Source organism: Halichoerus grypus, chromosome 12, assembly GCF_964656455.1.
Source record: "Halichoerus grypus chromosome 12, mHalGry1.hap1.1, whole genome shotgun sequence".
NCBI lineage: Eukaryota > Metazoa > Chordata > Mammalia > Carnivora > Phocidae > Halichoerus > Halichoerus grypus.
This window is the reverse complement of record NC_135723.1, coordinates 100,381,874-100,398,486: the sequence shown is the minus strand read 5'-3', so window position 1 is coordinate 100,398,486 and position 16,613 is coordinate 100,381,874. Positions and strand designations below refer to the sequence as shown.

The window sequence follows — 16,613 nt, the reverse complement described above, 5'->3', positions numbered from 1 at the left end:
TTACTCCATTTCTCATTTTTTAAAAGATTTATTAGGGAAAGAGAGGTCGTGCGCACGCGCGTGCACACATGAGTGGGAGGCGCAGGAGAGGGAGAGAATCTCAAGCAGACTCTGCACTGAGTGTGGAGCCCGACATGGGGCTTGATCCCAGGACCCCGAGATCAGGACCTGAGCTGAAACCCAGAGTCAGACACTCAATCGACTGCGCCACCAGGCGCCCCGCTCTCAGGATGAAGTACTGCGGGCTTGTGACCCGCGGGGAACAGCGGCAGGAGGCCAGGTCGAGGCTGAGGCTGCAGGGCGAGTGTGAGGCTGGCCGCAGAGCCTTCCAGCTCCAGGCTCCCACAGATCGCACTACTTCCCTAGCTGCGGGGGGGGGGGGGGGGGCCGGCAGGAGTGGGAGAGGCCCCCTGAAGAGGTCAGCAGAGACCCGGAATTTTCTCTGGGCGGCTGGGGCTGGAGCTGGTGGAGCAGGAGCTCGCCTCCGCTGCCTCTCCCTCGAAGGAGGGGTGAGGCAGGCCGGTGCGGACTTGGCTAGGGAGCTGAGGCTGGCGCCGGGCTGCATTACTGGGGAGGCGTTTGGTAGCAAAGCCCCCCAGAGCCCGCGCCCCGCTTCCTGGCCTGTGGCTGCCCTGGCACGCGACCTCTGCTCAGTAAGGAAGCAGGATATCACACCAGGGGGGCTGCGGCCCTGGGACAGTTCAGGTGCTTTGTCCCCAAAGTAGCATCTGGTCCTAAACCACACCCGGAAGAGGCTGCAGGGACGCGGCCCCGGCTCCGCACACCTGAGCCACTGCTGACTGCTCGTCCTACACATCGCGGCCGCCCCGGAAACATGGCCTTGCCCTCGGATAAATCCACAGGACAAAGCCACCTGATTTTTTATTTTGTCAGCCTGGGGGCTAAGTTTTAACTTCTCCCTTGCAGTTTGGTGACTGTTAGCACAGTATGACCCATGCGGCTGGAGTCTGGGGTATGTGTCAGCTTCTCCTTCGTCTCCTTCGGAGCGGGGCGGCTGTCCACAATCTCATGGGCGACAGAGTCCAGGTGCATGGGACCGGGGCAGTGGTAAGACAGCCTGGTAAGCTGGAAGCTCCTTGTGGAATAGACCATGGCATGCCCCGCCCCTCCTACCCCTTTCCCAAAGGCTGGGGGCAGGTGTCCCAAGCCACCTGTTCTGTTGGATGGGGGTGTGGGGGGTGGGGATGAAATCTAGAAAAAGGACCATCTTAATGGAGTAGGGAGAAGGAAGGGAAGCTGTTCTCAGGATGGGGACTGTAGGTTCGAGGGGCTGGTCTCCTTCTCCCACGGCTCAGAGAGGCAGCGGGGACAGAGGAGAGTGGGGAGTCAGGGTCCAGGAAGGTGAGGTCTGGCATGGGTGTGGACCACTCTAGTGTGAACTCCCATTCCCCTTCCCTGAGCCTGACTGGAGCTGGGCCTGGACAGCTTTAGGCTATCAGGTAGAGGGGAGACTTGGCAGGGTTCCTGAGAGGGGTCGGGAGGGTCTGGGCAGAGGGAGGGAACAGAGCAGGGGCCTGGGGACTCTGCCTCCTCCTCCGTGCAGCCCAGTGATTCCTGGCTCTTGCAGGAGGGAGGCAGCCTGGCGGAAGGAGGGGGGCGTGGATGGGAGCAGTCCCAACCTCCCCCACTGCAGCGCTAGGCCCGGGGCTCATCGTGAGCAGGGGCGGGGCAGCAGCCTGCACAGCGGCACACTGGCCGTCCTGGGTGCTTGGTCCCCGGTGTTCCCGGAGCTGAGCCTCGGTCCTGGGCACCAAAGCTCAGCAGCGACCAGACCTCAGACAGCGGCTCTCAGGACCTGGGGTGGCGGTTCCTGGGGCCTCTGGGCACCTCAGGAGCTGGGGCATCCAGGGCCTGTCTCCGGATGAGCTCTGCATACAGCCCGCCCTTCTTCAGGAGCTCTTCATGGGTCCCCACCTGGAGAGAGGAAGGAGGTGCAGGTGATCACCCCAACCCAGTTCAGAGCCCTAGGTGGGCTGGCTTCTTACCAGCCGTTGGGCTGTCTCCTAAGCTAGTGCCCCTTCTGGGGACACTATGAACCCAAACACAGCTGGTTTCAGATAACCACTGGCACGTCTGTATTCGTTAGCGCCACCTGTCTGCTTAGCCGGGTTCTGGAAGAGCGTCTGGATCCTTCTATCTCCCGTACGGAGTCCGAAGACTCCAGCTTTTACTCAAATGGGGCCTCCCGGCCTTGCTGCACACCCAGCGTCTGGAGAGCTGCTCCTGGCCGGCCCCTGACCAGCGTCCCTCATGCTGCCTCCTCTGCACCTTGGCCCCTAGGCCCTTCTGTTCGGCACTCTACACTTCCCTGAGTCCTTTCCCTTTGGTCCTGGGAGCCATGACGGAGCTCGACTATCCCCATGGGGCAGAGGAAGAAACGGGCCCTGAAAGACCAGGCCAGGAGCTCCTGAATCCACACAGGGTGCTGCTTCCAGAATATGGCTCCAGGCCCCTAGGGCCAGGCCAGAACCTCCCACGGCTCAGCTGAGCCATGCTTTCCACTCTGTCCACGGCTGAAGCTGTCCCAACCCAGCGAGCCGCTGCCCGGCCCCCAGCTGACCTCGCAGACTCGGCCGTGGGCCATGACGACGATGTGGTGGGCCCCACGCACGGTGCTGAGCCGGTGGGCGATGACGAGCACCGTGCGGCCGGCGCTGGCGCGGTCCAGGGCCTCCTGCACCACCCGCTCGGACTCCGAGTCTAGAGCGCTGGTCGCCTCATCCAGGATCAGCACCGCGGGCTGCTTGATGAGGGCGCGGGCGATGGCTAGGCGCTGCTTCTGGCCGCCAGACAGGGTTGCGCCCCGCTCACCTGGGGGGAAGGGGACAGGGCAGGGCCTAAAGTGATCTTCACAAAGCGGGGCCAGGGCCGCCTGAAACTTCCCATCCGGCCCCTCAGGCGCCCCCCCCGCCCCCCCCGCACTGGCACCATGCACATTTGTCCTGCCTCTGATTCCTCAGCATCCTGATCCCATAACCCTGTGCAAATGCACGAATGCGCTCACACCAGACAGCAGGAGCTGCGCACGCGTGGGACTCAGTGCACCCCAGAGTCACCACGTGCCCCTCCCATACCAGGGCAGGGTTTCTGAGCCGGGCTGGGGCCTGCCCTACGCTGGCCTGCTGGGTCTCCGCTGCTGGGGGGATGTCCAGGACCCGGATGTGGGCCCTGGAGTGGGGTGATGGCCTGCCACGGCACATTTGGGGAAGACCACCCTTGGGGTCTACGATGTCCACAAAAAACAGCAGAGGTGGCAGCCTGGGAGCTAAAGAGAGCACCATGACGACAGCAGTCAGATACCAGTGGGGGCAGATGGGCCGCAGGTGGGCCTGGGGGTGTGCCGGGCTCACAGGAGAAGTAAGGTGCTGCTCTAGAGAGGTGTGGGGACGGCTCCTCTCCTCAGGGTAGTGTGGAGTCTGAGCAGTGAGCAGAATCGGCTGGATCAGCAACAGAACATGAACAGTGGCTAAAGACGGGGTAGGGGGTGCCACTTGGCAGGGCTGAAGCTCAGCTAGACTGAGGCCTAAGTTTCAAGAAGAGTTGAAAACCCTAGATATGCCTACACCTTGACACGTGCTGGAACATTCTGTAACAGAGCCAAGACTCCGGATGAAAAACCTGGCCCTAAAGGTTGAAAAGAAGACCCCTGAGATGAATGCACACAGCTGTAAGCCGCGACGTGAATATTCTAGTGTGAGGCTGTGATATTTCAATGTTCCAGAACCACCGAAGCCCTTTTCTGGGTAAGTCAGAAGGGAGACCCATTCAGCCACATCAAGCCCCATGGGTAACTAGACGGAAACATTTTCAAATTAAGGAATAAAAGTCAGGAATGACACGGGAGCCAGAAGCGCAAGGAATTTCGAGGCAATAATACCGTGCTTCTGGTTGGGTCTCAGGACATGGCGGCCCCTGGCAAGCTCAGAAGAGTCCCAACACCACGGATCCTTTGTGTCCCTGGCCGGGTCTGGTACGTGTACTCCCTGCGGCGTCCCCGTCTCTGCAGCCTGTGTGTGACTGGACCACAGAACCATGTCCACCCGCCTAGGCCACGGCTCTAGTCTTCCCTGATGCCAGGTCTCTGTTCCTGCCCCCTGGATTCTCACACCGTGGGCCCTGCAGACCCGAGCAGGATGCCACCCCCGGGACTCACCGACGATGGTGTTGTAACCCTCTGGGAAGCTGGTGATGAACTCGTGGGCGTTGGCTTCCCGGGCAGCAGCATAAACCTCTTCATCTGTGGCTCCCAGCTTCCCAAAGCGGATGTTCTCCATGATTGTTGTTCCAAACAGGACCGGCTCCTGCAGGAGGGCTCCACATGGAACATTCTGACTGACCCAAACCCCAGAGGGATACATTGGGAAAGGTGATTCTGGCCACACCAGAACTGCCCTCTTGGAGGGCAAGTAGGGGCAGTTCAAAGTTACAAGTCAAATAAGAACAAAGATCTAACAAAGTGGGGAGAGGCCGAGCTCCCTGCAAGGCACAGGGTCCCTCAGGAGTGGGATGGGAAGATGGCTGGGAGAGCAAGGCCAGCTGGCCTGGCAAAGCCCCTCCTCTCTGGAGAGATGGGGAGAGAGGGGGTCTGTATTCTGGCTTTCTCCTGCAGCGGTAGGAGGTAAGGGTGCCCTCTTTATCCACTCAGAGGGGGGAAGGCAGACACTCGCTCGGCAGCACCACCTCAAACAGAAGGGGCAGGGCTGAGGGCTTCAGGGTGGGGCTGTGGGGCCTTGCTTAGTGGAGGGCGGGGGTCTCTAGACCTTCTGGACACCACAGGTTTGTCAGAGAACCCAGAGATCCTCAAACAGCCTCCCACCCCACCTGCTTGGATGGCTTTAGCTGAGGAGCAGAGTTCCTACCCTGTAGACAAGGACAGAGCTGCGGTGGGCTGGCATGGGGAAGCCTCAGGTCCCCTGACCACTGGGGGACCAGTGAAGAAGGCCAGAGCCCTCCCACCCCCGCCGCGCCAAAGAGAACAGGGGGTGATGGGGGTGGGAAGGAAAGGACAAGGTCTGGGAGGTTAAAGACACATGTCCCAGGTGAGCCTGTGCAGAGAGGTAAGCCTCTCCTCTCCCCACCTGGCTGATGAAGCCGATGACCTGGCCCCGGAGCCAGGAGGGATCAAGGGTACGCAGGTCCCGTCCATCCAGCGTCACTATGCCCGCCGTGGGGTCGTAGAAGCGCTCAAGCAGGGAAGCCACGGTGGTCTTTCCTAGGGAATTGGGGTCGGGGAGATGGGTTGGTTAGGGACATCATGCCAGGAAAGGGGGACCCCTGGTGCGGTCCCATAAGTCATAGGGTGGGAGGGTGGTGGGTTCCTCTCACCTCCGCCGGACTGGCCCACGAGGGCCACAATCTTGCCAGGGGGCAGGGTGAGGGTGAAGTCCCGCAGCACCTGGAAGCTGGGGCGGCTGGGGTAACTGGGAGGAGCCAAGAGAGACCCTCAGTCAGACCAGGTTCCCGGCCCCTCCTCAAGTCTCACTGGACCCTGAGGGGGACTCGGTTACAAGGAGACATTGACCTGCAGGTCCTCAGCCCAAAGGGAACGACCCCGCCCCCACCCGCCAATGCTAACCTGAAGCAGACGTTGTGGAACGTGATGGCCCCGCGCAGGTGCTCTCGGGGGACGGAGCAGCCCCCAGACAGTGGGATGCATGGGCTCAGAGTCATGTACTCAAAGACCCGGCCCCCCGCGCTGAGCCCCCGCACCACCTGGGGAGGGGGTTGAAGTCTGCGGTGAGGGAGGGCTGGGGTCTGAGGGAAGGGCCGGCAGCGCCGCCCCATCTCCTGGACTCCCACACGCAGGCAGGGGAGGGGCTCGGGGCGTCCCCTCCACCTGACACCTGTTCCCCCAGCACACAGGTGATGTTGCTGACAGGACTCCAGCCCAGATCCCATGTCCACACCCTGGGGCCCGCCCCCCGACTGCCACTCACCTGGCCAAACAGGACAGAGAGGTTGGCCATGGACCTGTGGGGAGGAGAGAAAGGTTGAAAAAGTGGGGACAAGAGCCCAAGAGAAGACCGGCGCCAGAGAGGAGGGTATGGGTCTCAGCTGCACTCTGAAGGGGGCGGCGGGAGACATGCTGGCTGAGGCTCGGAAACAGGCAGCCTGAAGGTGCGGCCCGACAACGCTCCTGCCATCTGGGACGGCGGCAGCCCTGGGATCCAGCAACACTAGAGAGTTCGCTGGCAAGTCACTTCTCCTTGGAGCCACGTTATCTCCTGATTCTCTCCTCCGCCAGATGAGGCTGACAACTGTCAGGGGCCTCAGGACGGGGCTCCAGGGAGACAGCTGCAGCAGGCAGGCCCAGGGCCGTGGGGCTGGACTCCGTGCCGCCGCAGCGTGAAGGCTGGCTCCGGAACATGAGGGGGTGCCCACGCCACAGGCCGAGGTCAGCTGGGGCGCGACGGACTCCTGGGGGAGCAAGGGCTAATTAAGGTGGAAACACGGATGTGAATCCCTTCACAGAAAGAAAACCGAAGCCACTGGACCGTGTGTGGGGTGGGGGTGGGGGAGTGGGAACTCTGGGGGGACCCCAAGACAAAACTCCAGGGACACCTCCGTGTGGGCCTGCCCCGCGTAAGGCATGGCGCGCGTGCTCTGTCCAGACAGAGGTTGCCTCCTCTGCCCTGCAGGTCCGTCGGCTGCTGGAAGGTGAGTCATGCTTCTCAGTCACCAGCCCCTGACTGGGCGCGCGTCTGTGAGTGTGCCCGCAGGTCCTTCCCGAACAGGAAAGACGGACTCTCTTGAAGGGGAAAGTCACTTCTTCCAGCCCCAGGGGTGAGGAGGGGGAGGAGCCTGCAAGGAAGTGGTTCTGGCGGGCGCAGCGAGCTAGCGGCATCGGCCCATGTGAGTGCAGAGGCATCGAGCAAGGGAGGGCCAGGACAGTGAGCTCCCCGCGGATAAGAAGGGAGAACATCCTCCACCGGAGACCTGGAAGCCATTAGGGCCTGGCAGCGGTGCCCGGCAGCAGCCGAAAACCAGATGCCCATGACTTGGTGGTGTGTGATGCCCTCACTCTCAGAGATGGCTCAGAAGGCAGGCCTTGGCTCTCCTAAGAGGCCCGGCGGGGGGCGGCCCACTCCCAGCAGGGCCCAGGCCTGGAGGAGACCAGGCGGCCTGACCCTGACTGGGGTCCATCTGGATGCCTCCCCATCTCTGCCAGAGACCCGGTGCCACAAAAAGAACACCTAGAATGGGGTCTACAGGTTGAGGCTCCCTCTCTCCCCTCCCTTCCCCTGCGGGACCCCAGGAGGAAATAACACCAGCCTCCTTAATAAAATAGACCTAATTCCTCTAAAGTGGGTGGTGAAGAATGTCCATGTGGTGATCGGCTCCCGAAGGACGGGCCTAAGGCCTGTGGCTGTGGGAGCAGCTCCCTCTAGCAGCCCGAGAGAGGTAGTACAGACGGACTCCCTAGGCTTTCCTGTTTGTAATAAAGCTCTGCTAACTCGCAAGGCAGTGCAGTGGGGAGGAAAGGAAAGGGCCTGAACTCGGGCCACAGGGGGACGTGGGGTCCCAGGGGAAGGCGGGCCTGAAGGAGGAGGGCCAGGCTTGGGAGGTGTAGGGAAAGGGAGACTTTCCCACCACTGCCCGTGGAGGGCCCACACCGTGGAGGGCCATGTGGTGACTGTATGAATAGAACCAGTGGGATTCATCAGGGTCTTCAGGACCAGAGCAAGAGGCCAGGGCTCAGTCTGGGGTTGGTGCCAAGTCCCATCTCTACAACAGTCAAGACCTTCCTAGTCCCCAGACTGGAGGACGGATGAGGCCGCCTAGGGTCTGAACTTCAGGGAAAGTCTGAATGGGCTCATATTAGGAAGCCCTGGACAAAAACGGGGCTGAGGGTGGGAGTCTTGGGATGGGCTCCACTCTGCCTGGGACAGTGATGAGGCTGGTGGTGAGGGATGCTGTAGGAAACGGGTGGTAAGACACGATGCACAGCCCGGCCACACATGCCATGAGACTCAGACGCCATGGGGAAGGGGCACGGAGGGGTGTCTGGGGCGATACCGTACTTTCTTGACATGGTTGACAGTAATGCTGGGCTCTACTCTTCAGTGATTTATTATAGCATATTCGCTCTTCAATTATTTATCATAACATCTATTTGTGCTTTATGTACTTTTATACACAGCGTGTGGGGGACACAAAGGGATGAGAAACGGCAGCAGGAACTGCTCGTGGTTAGCTCAGAAGAGAAAGGGACGGGGAGGCCTTGGGGGTGTTGAACAAAGGGAACCGAGAGCTCTGGGCAGTCAGGCCCAGCGGAGCAGGCAGACCTCAGAGCCATGAACGCACTGAGCTCCAGGGTGGGCAGGGCAGGAGAGGGGGCGAGCTTCTCCTCCCTGGAAGGTCAGGCAGAGGACAGCAGGGGAGCTCTTAAAGAGCGAGTCAAAGGTGGTCTATCCACACATGGAATCCTACTCAGCCTTAACAAGGCAGGCAATCCTGCTGCGGGCTGGGCCACGGATGCACCTGGGAGGCATTACGCTGAGTGAACTAGGCCCGTCACAGAAGGACAGGCGCTGTGTGGTCGCACTTACGGGAGGGACCCAAAGCGGGCAGGGCACAGAGCCAGAGGGTGTCAGGGGCCCTAGTGGTTAACGGGCCCAGTGCTTCAGGCCTGCAGGATGAAGGAGTGCTGGCGACCGATGGCAGCGTGATGTGCGCAGAACGCGACTAACGTCTGCGCTAAAAACTGGTCAAGATGGTACATTTTACATTACGTGTATTTTACCACAATTACCCATTTTTTTAAAAAGCTGTCACGGGCACTTCTGAGCTGTTTAGGCAGCCGGAGAGGACAGCCGCATTCCCGAGCTTCCGGTCGGTGCAGGACGCTGCAGGGGGCCCTCCTCTTGGCGCCTGCTTCCCTGAGGAAACTGGGCGGCCAGGGGCTGGGCAGCAGTCCCCAGAGCAGGCTGCCACCCCCTGTCCCATGACCCAGCAGGGCTCCTCCGGGACGGGAACAGCCTCACACTCACCTCTGCACCGTCTGGGAGGCCACCAGGAAGGACATGAGGTCTCCCCCTGTTAGCTGCTGTCCAGCCACGAGGGAGCCCCCAATAAACAGGGTGCCCAAGACCATGCCTGCACAGGGGAAAGAGCCAGGTGGTTAGCAAGAAGTGACTAGGAGCCGAGGACAGAGCCCAGCCCAGGTGTTAGACCCCAGTTCCAGTCCCTGCTGTGCCTCTGACTGAAATGTCACCAAGTCACTTCAGTGGTGTCTGCCTTTGTTTCTTCATTTGGAAATGAGGCATGGGGTGGGGGGTGGGGTGGGGGGGCGGGGCACTTGGGCAGATGGCACCGGGCAGATGTCTGAAGGACATCAAGCACACAGGGAGCTGTTCCTTGCCTGCCTCGCTGGGACCGTCCTTCGCTGCTCCACGCTCATCCCCAGCCATGACTGGGTGCTCCCACACCCCGGGGAGGGGGGGGGGGACTTGCTCACTCACAGTTGAAGGCGATGTTGGAGAGCCCTTGGAACAAGGCGATGCCTTGGCCCAGCTCCTCCGCCTTACAGCGGGACTCCTCCAGCTCCACTCCGTAGCGTCTGGGGAGAGAGGCCAAGCCCGGCCGTCAGGAAGCAGCCAGGGCGGGGTGCAGGGCTGGTGGGGTGCGTTCGGGGAGTCCTCCCTGCTTCAAGTCCTTCCCCGTCTGGGACTCACTCCTCTTCTCGGTGCTCCATGGCGAAGGCCCGCACAGTCCGAACATTGCCCAGGGCCTCATCCGCTACGCCCGTTGCCCTGGCGACCTGCAAGGAGTCCAGGAAGTAGAGAGCGAGGTCGAAGCTGGGGAGGGATGGCAGAGCAGAGGGAAATGGGGCAGGTGAGGAGGACGGGCAGGAAAGCAGGTACCTGCTCCTGACACTGGCGAGACAATTTCCGGAGAGCTGAGCCCATCAGGGTGCCAACTCCCATGAGGGTGGGTGTGGCCACCATCAGCAGCAGCGTGAGGCGGGGGGACAGCATGGACAGGGACACCAGGCAGCCAGCCACCTGGGTGCAGCTTCGCAGCCCCTGGGGAGAGGAGGAAGGCAGGAAGGTAGTTTGGCAATAGCACCCTGTCGGGGGGGACTTTACCAAGGGTCTGCGGGCTACTGCATTACCCTCACAAGGCCAAGGCCATAGGTCTGAGCCCTGGGAGGCCAAATGGCAGTCCACCCAGTCATAAAATGGAACGCTTTCTCTACTAGCAGGCATGAAAGGGTTGGGTGAGAATGTCTAAGGACCACGGCATCCTTCCCCTAGATAAATCCCAGTTGGCTTTGTTTTTTGCTCAAGGAACTGAACAAAAAGAATTGAATAGGGATGTCATCCAGGGACTGCTATGGGCCAGTGTCCCGGCATGACCCAGCAGGCACGGGGACAGTGTGGGTGGATGAGGATGGGATATCAGTAATACAGTAAAAAGCCTTCACTCATTCTCCGTAACACTTGTCAGCATGCCAGGCATTCTGGGGGTACGGGAGGCCAGGGTGATTTTGCTCTTGGCAAGCTGGTCCAGGAAAGGCTCTTGTCCGAGTCCTTGGGAAGGTTTTCCGGGGAGGTAGAATTTCAGAACAGGAGAGAAACAGCCTGTCCTGACCTTGGACGATGCCACGGCACCTCCCTTCCGTGAACTTCCCCATTCCCTCACCCACACCCTCACCAGACGGCAGGCTTTTCACTTGGTGTGAGCCTAGGCTCAGGGCCCAGCAGCAAGGCGGGATGGGGCTGGCCTGGTGTGTCTACACTAGATGGTGTGCATGTGTGTGTGTGTGTACATACAGGGGGACCTGGGGAACTGACCTGGGAGATGACGAGTTTGAAAGACGATTTAAACTCCTGCACATCAGTCGTCAACCGGCTCACCAGCTGCCCTGTCTTTTTAGCATCAAAGAAAGCAATATCTTGTCTGATGGTAGGTCAAGGGCACAGGAGGTCAGGGAAAAGAGGGAGACGTGAGTTCAGGCTGAGCTGCCCCACCTCCGGGCCATCAGTCAGCCGCACCCCCACCCTGTAGCCAGCAGTACCGGAGCAGGCTGCTGAAGAGGGCCCTCCTCATGTCCACGGCCATGCGCTCGCCGACGCGGGACAGCAGCACCAGGTACCCGAAGGTCAACAGCCCCTGGGAGAGAGGCCGGGGCACTCAGGGGCGCCTGGGAGGCTCCTCTGGGTGCCCCCAGGCCCTCCCTCCTGCCGTACCTGAACGCCATAGAGGATGAGCAGGGAGGTGCTGAGATGCCGGGACTCAGTCAGGAAGCTCCCCACGTGATCCCTCGTGTACCTGGCCACGATCTCCACCAGCTGGCCCAGAAGCAGGGGGATCTGCACATTCACCAGGGCCGCACCCAGTGCCAGCTTGGGGGGCAGGCAGACCTTTAGAAGGGGCCATCTTCTTCCCCATCCCTGGCCCTGACCTTGGCCCTCCCTCCCCTGCAGCGGTTCCTGCTTTGGCTACTTCTGTGTTTCTTTGAGACAGTTGAGTCAAAGCCCAGGCTGCCAGCCCCAGGGGACCCCTGTACCCTGCACACCCAGCTGCTCTGTGCAGGATCTCCTGGTATCCCCTGGCTTCCAGTCCCCCCAAGCCAGCCAGCCCTTGCGCTTCCTGAGGCCTATTCTGAGACTTGGTGAGGCAGACAAGCCGTCCCCATGCAGCCTGCAAACCCGACTGGCTCCTCTCCTGTCCCTGAGGTGGGGGAAAGGAGAGGGGCATCTCACCACGATGGCTGCCCCCAGGACCAGCAGGTGGGGGCGCAGAAACTGCCAGAAGAGCTTCCAGTTAAAGCGGGACTCCCCAACATGAGGTCTGGAGCAGGCAGGAGGGGCCTCTTCCGCCTCACAGAGTGCCACAAGGCCGAGGCGGGGGCACTTACTCCACACCACAGGGCCCAGAAGGATGCCCCCAACCCAGCGCCAGGCAGAGGGTCTTTGGCTGGGAGCTGGAGGCGCTCGAAGGAGGCGGGCCCGGAGCTGGGACCTCAGCTGGGCCACAGCCCTGAGGAGGGAGGAGCCGTGGCGGCCATGAGAGGACCTGCGGGGAGAGAACAGCATCGATGGCTCGAGGCCCCGACTGTCCCTCAAAGGAACAATACAGCTGCCCAGCTCTGGGCTGAGCCCTCCGGACAGCACCTCTTCCACAGGGTCCTGTGCTGCCTTTCCCAGGGCTGTTCTTTGGCAACCTCAGTTTCTGAGAGGAACGCAAACAGGCCAAGGAGTGGCGGAATGAGACAGCAGCCAGTAATCAGGCCGGAGACGTGTTCTCCCTGTGAAGTCACACAGCGGGGCCTTCTCAGCCTCCACGGGCCCCTCTGGTCAGTGACCATCTCCAACCCATGCTCCTTCTTATCGCAGGACATCACTTTGGATGGCAGCTCGTCTACAGGCGCTCCTTTTCCAGATGAGGACGCAGAAGTCCCGAGGGAATCTGGCTCGGAGAGGCAAGAGAGGGCGAGCACCCGCCCTGAGCCTGGCTCCGTGCTTGCTTGCAGTGGCCAGCCTGGCAGGCGCGGCCCCCTCCTCCCCAATCCATGGCCTGCTGCATTTGATCCTCCATTCCCTGGGAGGGAGATGCCCTTACTCTCACTTGATAAAAGAAAATGTCATGGGGGCTGAGAGAGCTGGAATATTTTGTCCCCCAGCAGCAGAATGGGGACAAGAGGAGACCCCCGATTCCAGAATCCAGGCTTGTTCTACTCTGCCATGTGTGCGGTGCCCAAGGCCATGTGCGGCAGGGCCTGGACAGGCCCCAAGTCTTCTGCCCGCCGGTCAGTGCTCCTTGCACCCCTCACCCTGGCTCCTCCCAGGCCTTGAGGGCTTATGTGACAACATACTCCCTATCAGCTGAAGGAGAAAAAAGAAATAAAAATCTAAGTAATAGAGCTTGTCACCTCAGATAGGCCAAAATCACCTTCTGTGTTCTGTGGTTTCCATATGGATCCATGGTCGGGTTGAGTGCTTACCGGCTGCCAGTGCTCTGCCGAGAGACACTGGGAACACAGGCAAACGGGACAGACCCAGTAAGTACCCTCATGGAGGTCAGGTTTTAGTGCGGAGGAAAACAGCTAATGACAAAGCTTGCTGAGTGTGGAAAGGGCACGGCAGGACCCCCAGGGAGCACAGAGCAGGCGCTCCTCCTCCTGTCTGAGGGAGTCAGGAAGGGCCTTCCTGATGAGACTGAGGGTGAATGGGAAGGAGCTGGCCAAGTGAAGGGTGTGTGTGTGTGTGTGCGTGAATTTACATCTTAAAGATCATAGCAGGGACGCCTGGGTGGCTCAGACGGTTAAGTGGTTAAGCATCTGCCTTCTGCTCAGGTCATGATCCTAGAGTCCTGGGATCAAGTCCACATCGGACTCCCTGCTCAGAGAAAAGCCTGCTTCTCCCTCTCTCTCTGCTGCTCTCTCTGTCAAATAAATTAATAAAATTAAAAAAAAAAAAAATCAGAGCAGAGAGGAGAAGGCTGGAGAGGGACAAGATTGGCTACAGGGAGCCTGTTAGAAGTAGAAGTTACCTGGCCAGGAGTATGTGGTGGGATGCTCAAAGATTCAAATGAGGTTGGGTGCCCGGGTGGCACAGTCAGTTAAGCGGCTGACTCTTGGTTTCAACTCAGGTCATGATCTCAAGGTCCTGGGATCAAGCCCCGTGCGTTGGGCCCTGTGCGTTGGGCCCCGCAAGTTGGGCTCCACGCTTGGTGGGGAGTCTGCTTGAGGATTCTCTCTCCTTCTCCCTCTGCCCCTCTCCCCACTCGCGCGTGTGCTCTTTCAAATAAATAAATCTTAAAAAAAAAATACTCCCTTTGAAAAAAAAAGATTCAAATAACGTTATTGATGGGGAGGGACTTTTAAAAAACGAATAGAATGAGGTTTTCCCTTTACTCTGATAGTCTTTAGTATTTTCAGACTCTCCTAACTGCATCTCCACCTCATCCTTCCCCAATTTCAGGGAGGCCTGGGTGGCTTCTTGCCACCTCTATGTTATGCCTTCTTCCATCCCGTTCCACCTGCCTGGTTTTTATGTCTTGTTTTCCACTGTGTACTTTAGGTCTGTCTTAAATTTTAGACAGAGAAGCTCACCCTGCTTCCAATTTCCCCATTAGACTTTATATTCCTTGAGGCAGGAAGCTCTATCCTATTCACATTGCATCCCCAGCACTTAGCAAAACTCTTGTACATAACAGATGTTCAGCAAATGCTTATGTTTGTTGAGTGCATGCCCTCATTAGAGATGCAGAGGAGAAAAATGTGACCTGACCTGCTACTGCACCGTTTGCAAAGTTTTAGACTTACTGAGGCCAACAATAAGAGATACGTTGTGCACTGCCACCCAGTACGATAAACATGTCACACCAAATTGAAATGTTTCACAAAACAATACTTTCCCTAATTTGTTACACATGTATTCTATTATATTCACTTTTTTTTTGGAACTTGAACTCGTGACCCTGAGATCAAGTGTCACGTGCTCTATAGGCGCCCCCTATTATATTCACTTCTATTTTTTTTATTAATGATTTTATTCATTTATTTGAGAAAGAAAGTGTGAGAGAGAGAAAGCCCGAGGGGGGGAGGGTCAGAGGGAGAAGCAGGCTCCCCGCTGAGCAGGAAGCCCCATGGGGGACTCGATCCGGGGACTCCAGGATCATGACCTGAGCCGAAGGCAGACGCTTAACCGACTGAGCCACCCAGGCGCCCCTTATATGCGCTTCTAAATTATCCTGACCCACCAAATTCATTTTAAGATCTCTTGTTGTGACTTGCACGTTTGAAAGACACAGCACTTGTGAACACAGAAATACTTGGATATTATTTGATGTCTTTCCCTGGGTTTCTCTCTGGTTTAAATGATATCAACACCCTTACTCTTTTCCTAAGGACTGTTTCCAAACTTTTTAATAATTCACCATGGCTACTTTCCAGCTTCTCTCATCTTCTCCAAACCAAGACTCTAAGCAGGGCTTGGTCACTGCCAAGAACTGGGGGATTACTTCCCAGCAACGGACCTTCCAGCTGCAGCTTGGCCCAGCTCTTGCCCTCTTTCAATCAGATGGGCTATCCAAATGACACAAGTTCACATCGACCCACCACTGCCAGTCTGCTGCCTGGCTGGCCTGCAGGTTATTCACTCCAGGATGAGAAAGGAATCAGTCCTTTCTCATAAAGCATTTACACTGGAGTCGCAGTTTCAGGGTCCACGTTCGTTTCCTACCTGCGTCTCTCTCTCTCTGAACCATGTGTAGAGTGAACACACAAAAACACACATGTACGCGTTTCTAGATTGACTTTCTTTATCTCTGATGAAAGTATCCTTATCTAGGAACCATTTATGTTCAGCTCATATTGAATCTCAGGAGCAACACCAATACTAAATGTCTCTGGACACTAAAAGTTTTTGTCCAGATTGCCAGACCAATTCCAAGAACGAGGACAGGAAGAGGGGACAGGAACGGCGACGGCAAGGCTCAACACCTGTGCGGCATGGCGCCCTCTGGTGGGAAGTACGGACCCGGTGTGGTCCCCGACCCAGAGCGCGCCCTCCGTCCAGCCCACACACAGATACAGACCGACCGAGTCTCCTGCTGGCACGTGGGTCGTCGCTACAAATAACAGGCCAAGCCCCGGGGAGTGACATTCCACCCCCCGGGCCGGCCTACAACTTCCAGCAGGCCTCGCGCGAGCCCGAGACTCCATCTCCCGGCGGGCCCCACGCACGGCCAGCCGGTCAACGGCCCGCGCTCCCAGTAGGTTTGTCACTTTTTACCTGACGGCCGAGAATGTCTGGAAGCAGAGGAGTGGTAGCAGCCTGCCTGGGACAGGGCCACCCCGAATCCCGACCCGAAATAAGTGCACCAACATGATGGAACGGGACTACAGGAGCAGCCGGCAACGGCAGCTTCACCTTCATCCCATTGAGATCTCCATGTTGGCTCCGGCCCCCATCCCGACAAGCCCCTCGCGCCTCGGCGACGATTGGCGGAAAGACGCATCAATCTCGTCGAAGGCTGTGATTGGAGAAAGCCTTTTCGGTTCTCCTCCTTCCGGAACTGTGATTGGAGACAGCCGCCTGCCCGCCCGCCCCCCCAGGCCTGGGCGGGGCCGAGCAGGTGGGGCATTGCCTTCCGCCCACTGCCGGGGTCATCTCTGGGGTGACGTTACGAGGGTATGCCCAGTGCGTCCCTCCACCGCGGGGTATCCATAGTAACGTGCCAGCCGCTGACCTCGGGGCTGTTCTCCTATGGGTGCTGCCGGCCGACTCCAGATGTCCCGGGGTCTCCAAGGAGTGTAGAGTGCTGGTCCTCGGGGAGGAAGGGACAAAAATGACCTGGGGAATTTTTTCAAAACGTCTGCACGTTCCTTGTCACCCGCCCCTTTCTCCCAGACAGGTCAGAGTTCCAGGGACGGCAGGCACGTGTATTTGGGAACTTACTACCCTGGTGATTCTGATGCACTCCCCCTACTTAACGATTGAGAACCACTAGCGTGGAGGTCCTGTATAGCTTATCGAGGCGCGACCCCAGACCCTTCTTCCCCGTAGGTGCCTTCCTCACCGCAGTCAAGGTGACTTGCCTAAGGCTCCCGCTGCACAGCTCTTGCACCTGTGTTATTTATT

The 16,613-nt window shown here is 58.9% G+C and overlaps 1 protein-coding gene across 3 annotated transcripts; it reads right to left on the bottom strand.

The window, feature by feature from the left end:
- Positions 1 to 8: 8 nt before the first annotated feature.
- ABCB8 (ATP binding cassette subfamily B member 8) lies at positions 9 to 16,033 on the bottom strand. Of its 3 annotated transcripts, XM_036102129.2 has the most exons (17): positions 15,765 to 16,033; positions 12,141 to 12,274; positions 11,730 to 12,042; positions 11,214 to 11,369; positions 11,042 to 11,136; positions 10,818 to 10,923; positions 9,885 to 10,046; positions 9,696 to 9,781; positions 9,483 to 9,580; positions 9,012 to 9,117; positions 5,958 to 5,991; positions 5,597 to 5,733; positions 5,347 to 5,441; positions 5,100 to 5,233; positions 4,175 to 4,322; positions 2,582 to 2,832; positions 9 to 1,935 (listed from the first exon to the last, which is right to left on the bottom strand). In XM_036102129.2, exons 1-17 carry the CDS (start codon positions 15,906 to 15,908, stop codon positions 1,810 to 1,812), a joined length of 2,325 nt encoding a protein of 774 aa, XP_035958022.2. In that variant the 5' UTR covers positions 15,909 to 16,033; the 3' UTR covers positions 9 to 1,809. The 3 variants fall into 3 exon arrangements, with proteins under 3 accessions (XP_035958022.2, XP_035958023.2, XP_077915856.1); XM_036102130.2 differs by lacking the exon at positions 12,141 to 12,274 and having other exon boundaries at positions 15,765 to 16,012; XM_078059730.1 differs by lacking the exons at positions 9 to 1,935; positions 2,582 to 2,832 and adding an exon at positions 3,002 to 4,038 and having other exon boundaries at positions 15,765 to 15,970.
- Between the last annotated feature and the right edge of the window lie 580 nt (positions 16,034 to 16,613).